The 16683-nt window shown below is 37.7% G+C and overlaps 3 protein-coding genes across 3 annotated transcripts; all 3 read right to left on the reverse strand.

Moving 5' to 3' along the window:
- Positions 1-683: 683 nt before the first annotated feature.
- Positions 684-10469, reverse strand: LOC140927571 (uncharacterized). Its single transcript, XM_073377246.1, has 3 exons — positions 10132-10469; positions 3685-3712; positions 684-3104 (listed from the first exon to the last, which is right to left on the reverse strand). Exons 1-3 carry the CDS (start codon positions 10237-10239, stop codon positions 2095-2097), a joined length of 1146 nt encoding a protein of 381 aa, XP_073233347.1. The 5' UTR covers positions 10240-10469; the 3' UTR covers positions 684-2094.
- On the reverse strand, positions 3769-5135 carry LOC140927572 (ATP-dependent DNA helicase PIF1-like). The gene has a single exon (XM_073377247.1). It carries the CDS (start codon positions 5027-5029, stop codon positions 3980-3982), a length of 1050 nt encoding a protein of 349 aa, XP_073233348.1. The 5' UTR covers positions 5030-5135; the 3' UTR covers positions 3769-3979.
- A 1456-nt stretch (positions 10470-11925) lies between the features above and the next one.
- LOC140925535 (collagen triple helix repeat-containing protein 1-like) lies at positions 11926-15864 on the reverse strand. Its single transcript, XM_073375476.1, has 4 exons — positions 15805-15864; positions 13326-13421; positions 12530-12823; positions 11926-12392 (listed from the first exon to the last, which is right to left on the reverse strand). The coding sequence occupies exons 1-4, from the start codon at positions 15862-15864 to the stop codon at positions 12033-12035; spliced, it is 810 nt and encodes a 269-aa protein (XP_073231577.1). The 3' UTR covers positions 11926-12032.
- Between the last annotated feature and the right edge of the window lie 819 nt (positions 15865-16683).

Here is a 16683-nt window from a genome sequence, read left to right on the forward strand (position 1 = left end):
CTTTCTTTGGCGATTTTACACGAACAAGAGCCATAAAGAGACGCGAAACAATGTCAGCTGGACTTCTTAGCAGGACTGTAAAGTCTGTAAACGAGGTTGGACCCCATCTTAAGCCACAAGCGTTAAACGCCATGTCTTGGCTGTCACTTCCCCAGGAACAACTACTGATTGTAAGGTGTCATGGGAAGGATGCAACCGAGGCTGCCTGGGCATGGACGAGTTTGTGGGCGGGAAATACCGTGGTTTCCCCGAGGAAATAGGGCTTCAAATTAAATTTTATTAAACACTTGAGAATAAAATCTATGGAAAAAAACACAATAGCGGAGCACCATGGGTAAGAAAATTTGGTTATCCATTCATTCGAGAAATTTAGGCAGTGACTTGTAGTCACGTGACCCGTCCGTACCACAGGCCTACCAATGTAAAATACATGCATGTAATTCAATCAACATGTATGGCAACCCAAATGCAACTCGAGACGTTTTGGCGAGAAATCGCATAGCCACCCGCGTCTTGTGAAGCAGGGACAAGTTGTTTCTATAACCGTGTCGTCTAAAGTATTATGCTTAGACTAGTAGTAATCAAAGATTAATAAGTGCGTTCGAAGTTCAATGAATTTAGCTAAAATCATACAAAAACAGAGGAGGAAATTAGTTGAGAGATTAAATGAGAAAGACGAAGTATTTAAAGAGCAACATGAACAATAGCAACTTTAATAGTGAAACCCAAATATGTAACCAAAGATGTTTATCTACTTAGTTACAATGTAGTTTAGATACTGATTGTGGGAGACTAACTTTTGTAACAGTAACATGAATGATAGTAACTTGAATAGTTACAAGGGATTGGTTAGTTGCAAGGGAAAATGTAACAAAACATGTTAGTCTACTCAGTATCTTGAAAAACTGAAAATGATAGAGTAGATTTTATAACAACAACATGAGGCTATGATGAAGTTCAAAATGCTATGAAAATTAGATTTTTCCATGTCTAAACGTTTCGTGTCTGTGTGTCATAGCATTGTTTAACAATTTTTCTTAACTTAACAGTAACCTGGATGATACTAACTCGATTAGTCACAAGGTAAAATGCAATAATTAAAACATGTCAATCTACTCATTTACAATGTAGTTCAGATACTAAATGAGTGAGACTAATTTTTGTAACGGTAACATGAATAATAGTAAATTGAATAGTTTCAAGAAAGTTATGAAGTTGGTAATGCTATGAAACTTTTTGCAATGTTTAAAAGTTCTGGTGTTTGCATGTCATACCATAGTTTAACAAAAAAATTTTAATAGTAACATGAATAGTAACTTGAATAGTTGCATGGGATTGGTTAGTTGCAAGAGAAAATGTAAAAAAACATGTCAATCTACTCAGTATCTTGAAAAACTGAAAGAGATAGACTAAATTTTATAACAAGAACTGGAACATGAAGCTGTGATGAAGTTCAAAATGCTATGAAACTTAGATTTTTTTCCATGTCTAAATATTTCGTGTTTGTGTGTCATAGCATTGTTTAACTATTTTTCTTATCTTAACAGTAACCAGGGCCAGGTTGTTCAGAGCGCGATTAAGCAAACCCAGGGTTAGCGTCAATTTTTATTCTAGTTAAATTAATAACCAAAAGAGATTTTCTTAAGGATTCTTGCTCTTTAGTTTTATTTTTCGATTTGACTTCATGTGCAGCTTATAATTAGCTTTTGAAATCTTTTTAAACAAAAGAGATTAAATCTTTGATTAAGCTTTAATCGTGGGTTAGCAGTAATCGTCTTTTGAACAACTGGGCCCTGGATGATACTAACTCGATTAGTCACAAGGTAAAATGCAATAATTAAAACATGAGAATCTACTCATTTACAATGTAGTTTAGATACTAAATGAGCGAGACTAATTTTTCTAACAGTAACATGAATAATAGTAAATGGAATAGTTTCAAGAAAGTTTAATATGAAATTCAAAAATTAAGTGCTATAAAAGTTTTTGCGATATCTAAAAGTTTTAGTGTTTGTATCTCATAGCATGAATTATTAGTAACTTAAATAGTTACTAGAGATTGGTTTGTTACAAAGGAAAATGCAACAAAACATGTTAAATGGCAATTTTTTCAATGTCCACAAGTTTTCGCGTTTGCGTGTCAAAGCATACTTTAACTGTGTCTAGGTTTAAGACAGCCTCTGTGATTTCCTCCTCTGTTGTTTCATTTGCAATTAAGTGACAAATTGAAAACAACTTTGGCACTGCTTCTTGATAAACCTGTAGCTGAAGCTTCTGCAGTGGTTGTTTGGAGTTTTGGATATGGATCTTGAGTGTCCACTTTACACTGCAGCTGGTTGCCTTTTGTGTTACTTTGCAGTTATCGCAGACTGCAATTTTTCCCTTGATTGTAACTTTTTTTGAACATGAACAACAACAGTTGTATTTGGTGACACTGCTTATTCCTAGTATTTCTCCAATGGTTTCTGTTGTTGTTGAGATGTCACTGACTTCAGGTAATGTTTGTTTGAAGGGTTCAGCGTCCTTGATGGTGTATAAATTATCTTGTTTTGGTGTGTTCAAGTATCTTTGATTCTGAGATACTTTCATTCTCAAGTTGTTGAAGAAATAGGTGGACTGTGGTGTGACGCTGTCAACATGCTCACCCCAGAAAATAACTTTTATGTAACCAGATGGATCAACTATATAGCCTTCCTGTTTTTTGACAGGAGAATCTTGGATGACTATAGTTTTGGTCGCACTTAGATGTGATATCTTTCCTTTTATTGACACTAGCTGTTGTGGTGCTACTTTTGACAAGGATGCAATTGATGTGACATCATCTTGTGCTTTGTATGGAAAATCAGCTGTTGTTGAAGTGATGGTTGTGTTCCTGTTTATTACTACATCACTTCGTCCATACTTATTGCTGATGTTAAAATTTGAAATTTTAACCGGTGATCTTTGTGCGGCCATTGCATCAAGAGTTTCCTTCTTTTCAGTTGCAAAGCATACACTGCCAATGAGATCTTTCTCTGTCTGAAGGTGGCAGTTAAAGTAGCTTGTTGGTCCAGATTTTTTTACTGGTGAGACATTATGCACAAAGCAAGTTATGTCTTGTTTTTCTGTAGGAGGAGGTAAAAAGATATTTAGATTAATGTAATAAATTTGGCATGGATGGGATTACTGCATAAGGTAGCTTGTGTTATTTGAAAAAAACATATGTGTAAATATTAGTCTCCTTGTTTCATGTACTGTAAATCCTCTATTAAGCCCACAGGGGGCTTATTGTTTTAAGGCGCATTGGGGGGGGGGGGGGGGGCTAAATAGAAAGGAAGGGCTTAATAGAAGGGGAAGTGTTAAAATTTAGCAAAACAGGAGCAGTTCACCACTCATTAATTACTGTAATTAAGATTATTTTTAGTACAAATAACAGTGATATTTTGGCCAAAGTTCGCCACCAACATGCAAGAGGTGTGGGAAAAATAAATTGTATCATATAACTACATGAGAACATTAAAGGGTGACAAAAGTGATAGGAAACAGTGTACATCTAATACCTAGATGTTCAAAATAATATGTTTTATTAATGAGAGCATATAGAGCAGGTAAGGTTATAAAATGATTTTAAAACAAGAAGCATTAGTTTAATAGAAGAAAGGAACGTATAACCATGATATTTAAGTATGACCGGGAGATACATACCTGAAGCCATATTAGATCTCTGTCTTGTCTGTTGAAAAAAAAAAAATAATAAGGATGTATACAGATGTTTTAGGAGGGTGTTTAAAATACCTTTAAACCCTAGTTAATACAACACTCTGAAACATTACATGGAACTTTGCTTTAAATGTAGTTGGAAAGTGAACTATTTATAACCATAAAAAAAAATCATTTATGTATGCATGTGTTGAAGGCCGTATAATCAATTTATTCTAATTAATCAATTTTGGGTGCTGTACTGTTGTGAGTGACTTTGTTCGCATCACTCAACTTGGGATCAATTTATATTTGCTAGATTATATAGCCTGCTTTCTTCTTCAAGTCTATATTTTAAATTAGTGGATTTCTTAAGACTCTTAAGTCTTTCAAAAGTCATTGGTTCAATAATACAAGATGAAAGTGTTTTCACTCTGCTTATAGCTACATATGAAATGCCTGCAGTAGTTTCAGTCTGACCAATGTCAATCCATGCTTTTGGCAGTGTTAACCCTTGGCTCTTGTGTATTGTGATTGCCCAAGCAAGTTTGAGAGGCAACTGTTGTCTCTCATGTAAACCATCTAGTGTCTGTGAGGTTATTGTTATTGGGCATATAGGCACACATCGTGGAATGCTATCACTGATAGATGGACCTCTATACTCATTAAATTTTACTATGACAGCGACAGGCAAGTCTGGTGGTTGCTGGTTGTTTGCATAAATGAAATCTTCAACCGTTCCAGTTGCACCGTTACAAAGTCCAACATCTATCCATAGGTTCATGGTAAGCATTACATGTGCACCTTTTGCAAGGAAAATGGTCGGTTGTAAACCTGACATGTCATCCGAACTTGCTTTCTTAGCTATATCACTAGAGTGACGTGCAGTGATGCAGGCTATTGGCTGATGAAGTTCTGATAACTGTTCAAAGTTATAATTAGCAACTTCTTCATTGCTGAAATAGAGCCTAGTGGCATCTTGAAACTCATTCACGTTCAATGCTATGGAAGGCTGTCTTGCCAAAAGAAGTTTCCAATCTTGCTCATTAGAATCTCCTGTGCGAAGGCGTATGAGTAAATCTCTAAACTGAGCTTGCTGTTGATTTAAGCCTTGAACCCTCTGGTTTACTGACAGTTTTACAACATTGCCAAACATGTGATAAGCTAAATAGCCTTGTTCACCTGTAGAACTGGAGGGTCTCGAATGATATAATGGCTTATCTGCCACTGGAGGCAATTGAGCTGGGTCACCAACTAATATCATGGATTTACCACCAAATACTTCGTCATTTTTGCCTGTTGCTTGTCGGCAGCGTCTATCAATCCAGCCAAACAATGTTTGTCCTAGCATAGAGTATTCATCAATTAGGATATAACTGATATCTTTCAGCTTGGTTTGTAATGTGACAAGCCCTTGTCCTGTTAATTCTTTGTTATGTCTTGGGCCAACAGGCAATTTTAATAGTGAATGGATTGTACATCAGTTTATGTTAAATGAAGCTTTGCCAGTTGTGGCAGTCACTGCACAAGAGTGTTGGAGCAGGTTTCGGATGGCATTAATGAGGTAACTTTTCCCTGTACCGGCAACTCCAAGTATAATAAGAAGCAATGGATCTTTAGGGCAGGCTTGTTCAGAATGTGCTTTCACCATATTGTAGGCATGTCTTTGCATGTCACTGAATGTATTAACATCAATATTTTGTTGTTGCAAACCAAAGGTAGAATCCAAAGTATCTTTCTTAGTTTTTATCCAGGATGGCATTTCCTGTATTAAGTGATTTGCATACTTAATCTTGTCATTTTGCCAGTCATAATCAGGCTGAGAGGTTTGTTGTGTTATATTATCTTGGTTAACAAAATACCCAGGTATGAGATCTGCTAAATCCATCCACTCTTCACGCTGTGGAAGCTCTTCTGAAGAGTGCTCTATATTTGGTTCCTCTTCTGTGTTATTCTGTACACTTTGTAGTTTTTCATACCAGTCAGGAACATGCTCTTCAGCATATGGTGTTTGTAGAAATTCCTTCCATTTTGTGATGTATATTTCATCAGTGCCTTCCTGACAATCCCAGGCATTGTCTTGTGTAGTATGCCAAGGTTTGTGCTTAAGTAACTGATATTTGCAAAAAAGTCCAAAATTTGGACCTTTTGAATTGGAAGAAAATACTGGAAAAACTCTGGGAATCATGTTATGAGGCTGAACTGTTAGTTTTTTGTTGACAAGTTTGTGTTTTGTTGCAAAATGAATGAAATTAAGAGCCATTATATCTGGGATGGTTTGAATATATTTTTCCCTTTTAGCGTAAGTATCAAGCAATGAGTCATTGGTTACAGTATCTCCATCATTTGTTATAGTTTTGATTCTACGTGAACCATTTAGACTAATAGGTACCACATTAAATGATGAGCTGACAAGTTTCAGTGACATGAGATGATGCATAGTCTCTTGTGCAGAGAAGTCACGTTGGCCAAGTGACTTCATTATCACTTTTTTTATCAATTTTGTAGGGTTGCTATTGTTGTTGCAATTACGGACAATAGAATTAAATGCAAGTTTCATTACAGGTGACTTTGGTTCACCTTTTGAAGCATATTTTGCAAGGTATTCAACACATGCATGATAATCAATGATCACTTGAATATCACAGTTTGCCCTCCAGCCTTGAAGCTGAAGTCGTTGGTGATTATTGAGTCTGCTATCATTCCTCTTTGTTATGATCTTTGCTTTGTATTGAGTGCTTCGATCTTTTGTATGAATGGGCTCAAACTCTAGTTTTGTATTAACACAAGGTTCAAATGGAAACTTAAATCTACATTTCAGTTCTGTTTCGTTTTGTTTCTTTCTAAGACAATAGTTTGTACTACAGCGAGTGTGCCTTTGTACAGTATTCAACAAATCAACATAATCTTGTTCAGAGTCTTGTAAACTCACAAGGTCCTTGTGACGCTTTTGACAAGGATGAATAGAGGGCTTCACCCATGTGCCATTATCTGGTGGATCTGGATTATATGTAGACAATAACCAATCTACATACTGACAAACTACCTGGGAAGCCTTTTTCCCATCCACTATCTGTTGATTGAGTTCTAGTATATTGACTTGCTCAGCTGTATTAGTGGACATTTCAGCCAAATAGCCTTTTAGAGCTGTTTCTGAGAGTTTACATAAACCTGGATCATTTTTCAGCTTTGCTACACCATGACAATGTATACTACCTCTAGCTTGATATTCAAATCTGTACCAGTGCCACTCAGCATCTAGTGAATTGTATAACCAGTATTTAATAAAACTTTCTAAACGCTGTGTAAAGAACCAGTCTGTAATATGAGGATTGTTAATCAGATTCTGCCGTTTGTTGTCAGTTGAATTATTACTGACTGAGTTGCCAAAAATTGCATGAAGTTCAGGCCAATGCATATCAGCAGAGGAGAATGTGAAAAAGAATGTTGGAGCTCCAGCATGGGCTATTATTGCTTTTAAATCTTCTTTAGCTTTGTGCCAATAAGCATTAGAACCAGTAATGTTACTAAGATAGCGTGATATCTTAGATATAAACATACTTGTGTTATTGCTAGTTGCCATTTGCCGCAGCTCTTCAGCAGTCAAATGAGCTTCTCCTGGGTTTTGTTTTAGGAACATGCCTGTCTGTTGCAGAATACGTTTTCTTTGTATCATATTCAATGCCCAGTAACCAAATCTGGGGTGAGTAGCAAAGCGATATACCCATTTGTCATTCTTGTTTTCTCCAAACTTTAAAAGGTGCTTTACTCTTTCTCCGAGTGGTATATCTCGGCGTAATGATGGGTTAGTAGGATCACCCTTACCATCTGGAAATAATGTTGGGAAAGCCATTGTTGCTAAAAAGGGAGTTACATACTCGTTTAATGGTTCACTGCCAACTGTTGGCCAGGGAAAGTGATTAGAATCATTAGACAATTGTTGGCGCACAGCTTCTATTTCTTGCTGCTGACACTCTGGAATAGGCAGAAAACTACTCATTTCAGTACCCTCATTATAAACAATGTCATCTTCATTTTGAGGACCTAAGTCAGGTTCACATGTGGCATCCAAATCTATATTCTCTGTTTCAACCGAGAGAAGACCATGTGGAACACCATGTTCTGGTAAAGAATTTAAAGAATTTTGATTGATGGTTATGTCCTTGTAGTGTGAGTTATTATTAACAAGCCATTGTAGTGCATCAGCTACATTTTGCCTTCGCACTGTCACATCTTTAAAACTGTTCTCTTTACCTTTCATCTTAACAACAATAACAGATAGATCTTTTGGGTATCTAGGCAGAGAATGTGCTAGTTCAGCTATATCCTGAGGCAAATTGATACAGTGGCCTGAATAGCCCCTTTGTCCACCAGGTTTTATGTAAACTCGCATAACAGGAAGTGCACGTGCAATAAGCATTTCTTCTACTTGGGTTAACCCCTGCAGTTGTAAAGGTACTAATGATGGCACCATGTCATTTTCCTTAGAAAACTTTTTTGGTTGTTGTTTATCTCGTATGCACCTCTGACACTGGTAGTGATCAACCTTCCTTGGACTGGATTTCAATGGCCATGCTTCAAAACAGACAGTGCATTGGCAAACTGAATACTGATTGGACTTATGAAAATCGTTCATGTTATTTTGTGCATGTTTTTGTTCGTGAACTGGACCAGCAGAGCTCTCTTTTTGTCCTGCAGAAATTGTTTGAGACCTTTTATAACTGGCTCTCCTATTTGCAAGTCTCTCTTTTCGCTTTTCAACAGTTTCTTCAGACGTTCTTTTTCTATAAGAGTCTTTGTAACTTTTTAGTCTCTCTTTTTGCTTTTCAACAGTTTCTTCAGACACTCTTTTTCTATAAGTGTCTCTTTTCGCTTTTCAGCAGTTTCTTCAGACATTGTTTTTCTATAAGTGCCTCTCTTATCTTCAAGTCTGCTTGCCCTTTCATTAGCTGTTTCTATATATTTGACTCTTTTCATGTAATTTCTGTGCTTAAGAAGTCTACCATGTCTGTTTTCATTGGTTTCTGATAATTTTCTCTTTATGCATGTGAGTTTGTTTTTATATCTACTGTTTTTGTCAGTCAATGTTGAAACATAATGCAACTCGTTAATATATCCAATAAATATTGTCTTTCGTCCATCCTGATCAGCAACAGGAGTTAAGATTGTACTTTCAGGTGAATTTATATTAGACTGTGTGATATGAATGACACAGTTGTATGCATTGGCCACAGCTTGCATTATGATGTTATCACACCATGTGCCTTGTTTTGACATTTGTTGAATATAGTTATTCCAGTGATCATTAGAAATGCTTTCAATATACAATTCTGGGTAACTCTGTAAATGGCCAATTCCAGCCATACGAATTTCAAGATGCAAGTCAGCAGTCCTATACAGTTGGTGCGAAACTGATTTAAAGAAACAATCTCCAAATCCACCTACATCATGTGGTATAAGTCCTATGAGACGAAGCCTTTCAGTTAAACAATCCCATGGTAAATCATGACTAACAGCATTCTCAGGAGACATACCTCCATTTAATTTTGAATTATCATTATGAGTTTGAGGAAAGCTTTTTCCACCAGAATTCATTAAATCTGCCACATGGATATGTGTTTGTCTACAGTTACATGTAGAATAGTTATCTGTTGTTGTAAATTTTCTTTTCTGTATGTTCATGTAAAAAACAAATTTACTATAATAATGATCATTGGTATACCAGAATTTCCAGGTGTTGTAATTTCTACATAAATTAGTGATAAAAGAACGGTCTGGAAGATGTTGTCTTACAAAAGACTTGATTCTATTCCTAGACTTCGTATTACTTAGTGCCTTTAGAATTATTTTAACAGGAACGCGAGATGGTTCCCTGTCCCTTTTCCTCTGACAATTCACTCTTTTCTTACGAACTTCAACATTTTCAGAAATAGTTACACTATGATTTTCAATTTTCTCAGAAGAATAACTTGTCAAAGCCTTATCATGATCTTGTGAACTACAATCACCACTTATCAGCCCGGTAACCATTTGACTTTTGTCACTTTTCATTTGGCGCAATGGCCATCGAGCAGAATGACTCGGTTTATTTGCTTTGTGACCACAACGGGTCATTTGGCGCAATGGCCACCGAGTACAATGACTCGGTTTGTTTGGTTTGTATTTGTGACCGCTATGGGTCAAAGCACAATGGCTTGGTAGATTTGCTTTGAGACAACTTTGTGTCAGAGTTATCGGTTGATTTGCTTTGTTGTTCGGCAAATTCGAGGACATCAATTCAAAGCAGGAGAGCAGCGAAGGTCTTCAGTTTGTTGTAGTTCGGACAACGCCGACATCGGGCTTTCTACATGCTCTTGGAGTACTAAAAAGTTTCCTGGTAAGGCTTTGACAAGTTGAAGCGATGAACTTTTTAAGAAACATCGCATGAAGTTTGAGAAAAATAAATGAACTTACCGAATAATCCAAAGATATCCACGGAGGCGACACGGACGCACGAGCAGCTTGCACTCGCACGAGGTATAGTTGCGTGCGCACTCGCACGAGGTATAGTTGCTTGCGCATAAAAATAGTTGTGTGCGCATGTCCACCAGGTGAGCCCGCAATTTCTTTGGCCGGCTATTGGGCTTAAAATTCGTGCGCGCGCTTAATAATTATTCAAAATGGCGCAGATTTTGAACATCGCCCGTCCAAGTAACCAAAAATCTCGAATCTTCACGCCTGGCATGCACAGGTATCCCATCGACCACAGGATCCCCAAAGATTACGAAGCGTTCTCCTAACGTCGAACGCAATTAACAGTCACGTTCACAGATTTGGAATGTGGAGAAAGAGAAAGGAAGAGAAAACGATAAAGTCGGCGACAGGCTAGCGCGGCTCAACGAGAACTGACTAGCGACAGCTGAGAGCTAAACCGAGAGATAATTTAAAAAACAAAGGAGACGAATGTCGTCGGAAGAAAAACATGATATGCCGCAGGAGAGAAACTAAGAACTGCGAGTGGCCAGTAAGGTGAAAGAGGGACAGTGAAAAAAGCGAACTGGAAAACAAGCAAAAAAAATTTTTGTGTGTGTATACCACATCTTCTCCACAAAACGTGTAACTCAGAAGTTTTACGTTGCAACATAGACTGCAAAACAGTCGCTAAAAACGGAGAGCGAGAGGGGGGAGACGCTAAAAATACGGCCCTACGGGCGTGTGAGGCTCGAGAACTTCGCGCGCGTAAGACTCTTACGCCACTCTTTACCGATTTCTTTACTGATTTTGAGAATAAAACCGACCGTTTTCGGTCCAGTTGCAACAGCAACGGCAAAGTGTGCTGCACGTGCAAAGACGGTTTTTTTGCAATTTAGACCTACTGATTTTTGTTTTTTATGCCGTTCTCATTGCCGTCGCCGTTTAGCATAACACGATTCTATTTTTGGTTTGAGTAAATTGTAAGTATATTAACGAGAGCTTCGCTTTTAGCCTTGTATCAGTTTGAAGTGACACAATATTGTAGAGAAAAAAAGTAACATGTTTTCACGTGTAAATGAAAATGAAAATATGTTGAGCAAGCAGTTTTCCCCGGATGAAAACTTGTTGTGTGTTTAAGCTTGCTTTGGAAAATAATTATTCTGTTATGCTTTTTAATTTAAAAAAAGATCAGATCAAGCCTAAACACGCAATCAGATTCTATCCGGGGAAAACTGTTTGTTAATCTGCGATAAAAAAAAAACGTCTGATCGCAGATTAACTGTTTGTATGCCATATTTTCATTGTTAGTTTCACGTTCAAATATGTCACTCTAGTTCTCAATTCCATTTTATCACTTCAAAGTATATATATTAAATCAGATTTGTGATTTTTATCTTGTCACTTGGTAATGATCTCATGGCGTTATCGAAACGTTGTGTTAAACTCTTTCTGCTAATTTTTATTCCTAAATAGGACTTCATTTGATATTTTAAGAAAAAATGATACTAGTGGATAAACCACGCGGGTTTCACCGCTGTTACTCTATTTTCAGACCAGGTGTAATTCGAACAGTCCCTCAACTCAGACCGATGTATCGAGGCACCAACATCTCTAACAAAAACTTGCTGGATTGATATGAATAGATTTATCAACATATATTTCGTTGGGAGAAAGAAAGGAAAGGAAGTTAATAGTTGGCACTGTTAGAGCTATCAGAGTGTCAACATGCAACTACTTTTTGATTAAAAGTAATTCTTTTAATAGTTACTGAATATACATCCCCATAAAGTAATGCACTATAAATATGGCTCCTACTTAATTTAAATCAAGGCCCTGAATGATCAAGCAAATATCAAAGTAAAGAACCGTGAATGTCCTTCTCTGTGTGTTGTCTTGACCTCTCACTGCGATGGAGGAACTTCCTCGATCATGATTCGGGTCACGGAATTCCATCCAGTAAAAGCATCTGCAGCTTTCGTTCCCACGCAGCTACCGACATTGATTCCCACTCGGACGGTTCCCTTGGGGATTCCTTTGCAGTATCCTCCAATCTGAGTAACTTTGTGAATGTTCGTGTCTGTTCTTCCGTGATTTGAGGCGATATGCATCAGGCCATCAATGGCGAGAGGGCTGCGACATTCCACACCATTAAAGGTGAAAAACCATCGCGAACAGCAGCCGAGACATCCAGCGATTCTGATGTCGCCATTGTACTCCACTTTTAAGGCGGTGCTATCGGCATGTTTATGAAAAACGCAGTCCTAAAAAAAGAAATAAAGACGTTGAAATTCATCAAAATCAAAAAGAAAGAAAAAGCCTATCAATAAAATCATTCAGACTCTCTCTGGACGTTATTAGAGTAATAAATTTGAATAAACCCTTTTCAGCTGCCTTTTACCTTTATCAATCCACTGTCTTTACCGTCATCGATCCTATTCCAAGCACACTGTTTCCAGTTTCTCTGCAGGCCTTGGCTACCCTGTTCACCTTTAGCCCCTTTAGGTCCCATTTTTCCAGGTGCTCCTGATTGTCCTCTAAGGCCCTTGTTTCCCTGTGGCCCTACAGGTCCCTTATCTCCTGGTGGCCCTACAGATCCTTGATCTCCCTTGGCTCCATCTGTTCCATTGAGCCCAGGGACCCCTGGCTCGCCATTGGTCGAAATGTTGATGACAGTTGGGCATTGAGGCCTTGCCTAATATTAATATAAAAAGTTTTTTCTTTATTTCACTTTTAGGTATTGTAATACTTTCAGGGCCTAAGAGACTTCTAGGTTGAAAATTGCTATTAACCGTTCATAACATGTTTTAAGACTGTTTCACTTATTTCTCGTCTTTTTCTTTATTAAATCCTTAGGGGAAATCTTCATGCAGTTTAGAAAATAGGCAAGTCGGGTTTGTTTATTGCCTAGATAAAACCACACCGCTATTCGATAAAAACTGCGCATGCGTACAGTTGTCTTCGGATGTTTTGCAGTAAAGGAGGCGCTAAAAAGGAAATTCCTTGCACTAGACCGAGACAGTGTCACAAACTTTCATCGAAGAAAATGTATCATAATTAGTCGTATACTTGTTAGTGCATTCAGGAAAACACCTCGCTTCATAAGAATCGAAAAAAATTGCTCCTACAACTAAAGGGAAGTCATGAAACTGTAGCGCAAAATACTTACGTTTGACTGGTAGGCAGAAAAAGCTAACTTTGTAACCATGCATGTGGTAAGCAAGATTGTTATATAGCTCATCGTTCTGTTGATTTCTTGAATGACTGAATTTCTTTGAATCTTCAAGAAATCTCTAAAAGGACGAAGAAAACAATTCAATTTTTTGAAAGAAAACAACTAAGATTACTTAACTGAAATAACTCTCAAATTGTAAGGTTTAAGTCCGTTATGCAACATGCCGCAGGGAGTAGTAACGTCAAATAAACAGAGATGAGAACAGCTCTTTTTTCGAGAAACTGACTATGCATGTGCACCAAGGAGTATAAAAGGCTACACTCGGCTTGTTACTTGTGTTAGCCTTATCATTAAAGCATCTCTGAAGAGAAACTTACAATTCTGCTCTTGATCGATTGATTCTTCAATGCTCTATCTGAATTCCTGATTTCTTGGGGACTTAAATGTCATATCACTATCAGCAGCTGGCCAAATGGTGTTGAATAAGTTGTAAATTTAGTTTAAAATGTTTATCCGCAGCTGGCAGAATGGCAAAATGCCAAGTAAAAATTTATTACATAAAAATACATAACTTGTGATTAAAATAAAACATTTCTAGATCGCTTTAAGAGTCCGTTAAATCTATTCGATTTAGTTAAATGCATTTAAGACTTGGATTCGATTGCATGATCCGCTAAATAAAACCTTTATAGTTAAATCGATTTAAGACTTTTCATTTAATCTATTTACTTAAGTCTATTTAAGAAAAAGTAGTTCGTTATAACACCGTTTAGCCAGCTGCTGATCATGATTCGACTAGTAAATTTTAGTTATTAAAATGCATTAATTTGAATTAATAGGATACTGTTGCTCTAAAAGCCGTGAAAGTCATTCTATAAATGCAAAAAATTACATTTAGTCTGCGTTAAGCAATAAAATAAAATGCATGAAAAAGGTTTCCATTGGCATTTTCAAATGTGTTCTTTCTCTTATCCTTCCAAATTTTCGAAAAATCATGGTTTTTGTAAAAGACTTGTAAATATTACGCAGTTGACTGATGAATTATTCAAACAAAACTGAACAAGGAAGAATAGACAGAGGTTTAACCATCACGTTTAAGTCAAACGGTAAACGCGAATTTGTACGACGTGACTATACGTTTCCTCTTTACTTGTCGTTTACTGTTCAATATTTTTGCACCCAAATTAGTAGTTTCACGCAATTTTTTATCCATAAGAATTGTCTTGAGCCGTTTTTATCTGCTCACGTTCTATTTTGAAAAATCGTCAGTCAAATGCTGCCGTATACGTGAAGCTTAATACTCTAATGCCACGTACACCACGCATAAGTATATCTTGAAACGGGCCAAACAAAACCCTACTTCAGTACCACATCCGTACGAGAATTTATAAAATAAAAACATACACCAAATAATCTTTTATCATTGCTAGTATCATTAATTCAGTACGGTACAAAGCCATGCGAAATCCAGTACAGTTGTGTTAATGACATTATAGAGAACTTAAGAAATTCAAATGAATGAAGAAAATTGAGTTCACGAATTTTTTTTGGCTGCTTTTCCACTAAAAAAGAGGGTTAACCGAAGATCACCGAAGTAGTGAGATACAGCGACTTCTACTACATTACTAGAACGGATCCATCGAGTTATAGCACGAAGTTTGCTTGCTCCTCGAATTATTTAAGAATTTTAATATCTTTTAGGGGGACAAAGGCCGTGAAGATACCGGGTTATACTCCTGCCGACTAATAAAATGTTGAAAGTTGCAGCACATACAGGATGGTTGATGGTGGTGTGGAGTTTAAGTTACTTGGATACTTGCACAAGCCGGAAACAAAACTGCAAGACAACGACGAAAGACTCAACAGCTTCAATTTTGTTTGGCGACTTAACGCGAAAGAATGTCAGCCGAAACATTTAGCTCGCTCTGTTTTGCCTTGCTTCCAAATATATCTACCTTTATCGTCCTCATAAAATAGACAGAGCTGTTTTTCTTCCAAAATAAACCCTTCGGCGTGACTTCGGCGGGCGGACTCGTCGCTTCTGAGAAAAAGAAGATCAAGTCGAATCAAAGGAAGTCTGCTTTTCATCCTTCCCAGCTTCCCTTGCAAGCGTTACTCTTGACCATGCCCTGTTATCGCTTTAAATATTAATTAGGCAGGATTTTGAACGAGACTGGACCTCCACATCTCAATTCCCAGACGTTAAACATCATGTCCTCTGCTGTCGAGTTACCAGGAGCAACTATTGAGCGCAGGGTGTCACGGCTCATGAGAAAGATGCAACCGAGGCTGCCTGAGCACAAGGGAGATGCCGCCGGGCCTAAAATTCGGCCCGTAAGGGAAAAGCCCTGAAGAGGAGGTTGCACTGTGTTCCGTAGGCTGACAACTGATCAAACAAACCAAATATTGCATTTTTATTCACTGCCAAACTTATGAATAAAGCGCATTTCCTTTCGTCTTCTTTTGTCTTGTTCGGGTAGACCAGCTCTAATCACGGTTACTTGCATGTCCTCCAGCTGCTGTTCCACTCCCGCAAAATGGGCAGGCACTGGCAGGGCCATTTTAATCTTAATGACGTCCAACCGGTGCTCCCGAAAACGGTCGCCAATTCTACGGCCTGTCTCTCCTATGTAAACGACCCCAGAGCATTTGCGGCACAAAATACAGGGTGTCCCAAAAGTTCGTTCGTCTCCTTTATAAGTCTGTAATGCAGTACGATTGGACTTGATCAGCACATAATTTAAACCAAAGTTGTGACTTTCAATCTAATTTAATATTTCATACTTCTTGTTCCCTCTTTTGACTCGAAATTCGATTTGTGTAATTTCGCGCCAAAGGTGCGCTGCGCGAGTAAATTTTCCCGCCATATATTTTTTGCATTTTGTAGCCCGAAATGCTCGAACTCCTAACTTGTTTTGTGTGAATATCCTGAAAGATAAACCCCCTCAACGAAAAAAACACTCAGCTACATGCGAGCAGAAGCATGTATTTCTGTCCACTGGCTTTTCAGTTAAAGAAATTCCTAAAAAAAAAAAAGGAAAAATCCGAATGTTGGGTGGTAAGATGGTCATAGAGAAATGAAGGTTTTACAGAGAAAAAACGAGGGGGAAGACGGAAAGTCCTGCTAAAATAGTTTTAAAGAAGGCCATGTACAAAACAGGAAACCCAGTGAGATAGATCTTACAACAGTTAGCAAGTTAAGTCTGGAGCAGGTTCGTGAAAAGCAAAGTTTGGAGACCCCTGAGATGGCAAAAAACCCTTTACTCCCGGCCAGGGCCGTCCGCCAAGCAACGTTCAGCTCGTCTCAAATTTGTGAAGAAAAACAAAAGCCTTACTGTGGAAAGGGGACGGAATGATCATCTTTTCTTGGATCAACGCCC

The sequence above is a fragment of the Porites lutea genome, chromosome 2, assembly GCF_958299795.1.
Source record: "Porites lutea chromosome 2, jaPorLute2.1, whole genome shotgun sequence".
NCBI lineage: Eukaryota > Metazoa > Cnidaria > Anthozoa > Scleractinia > Poritidae > Porites > Porites lutea.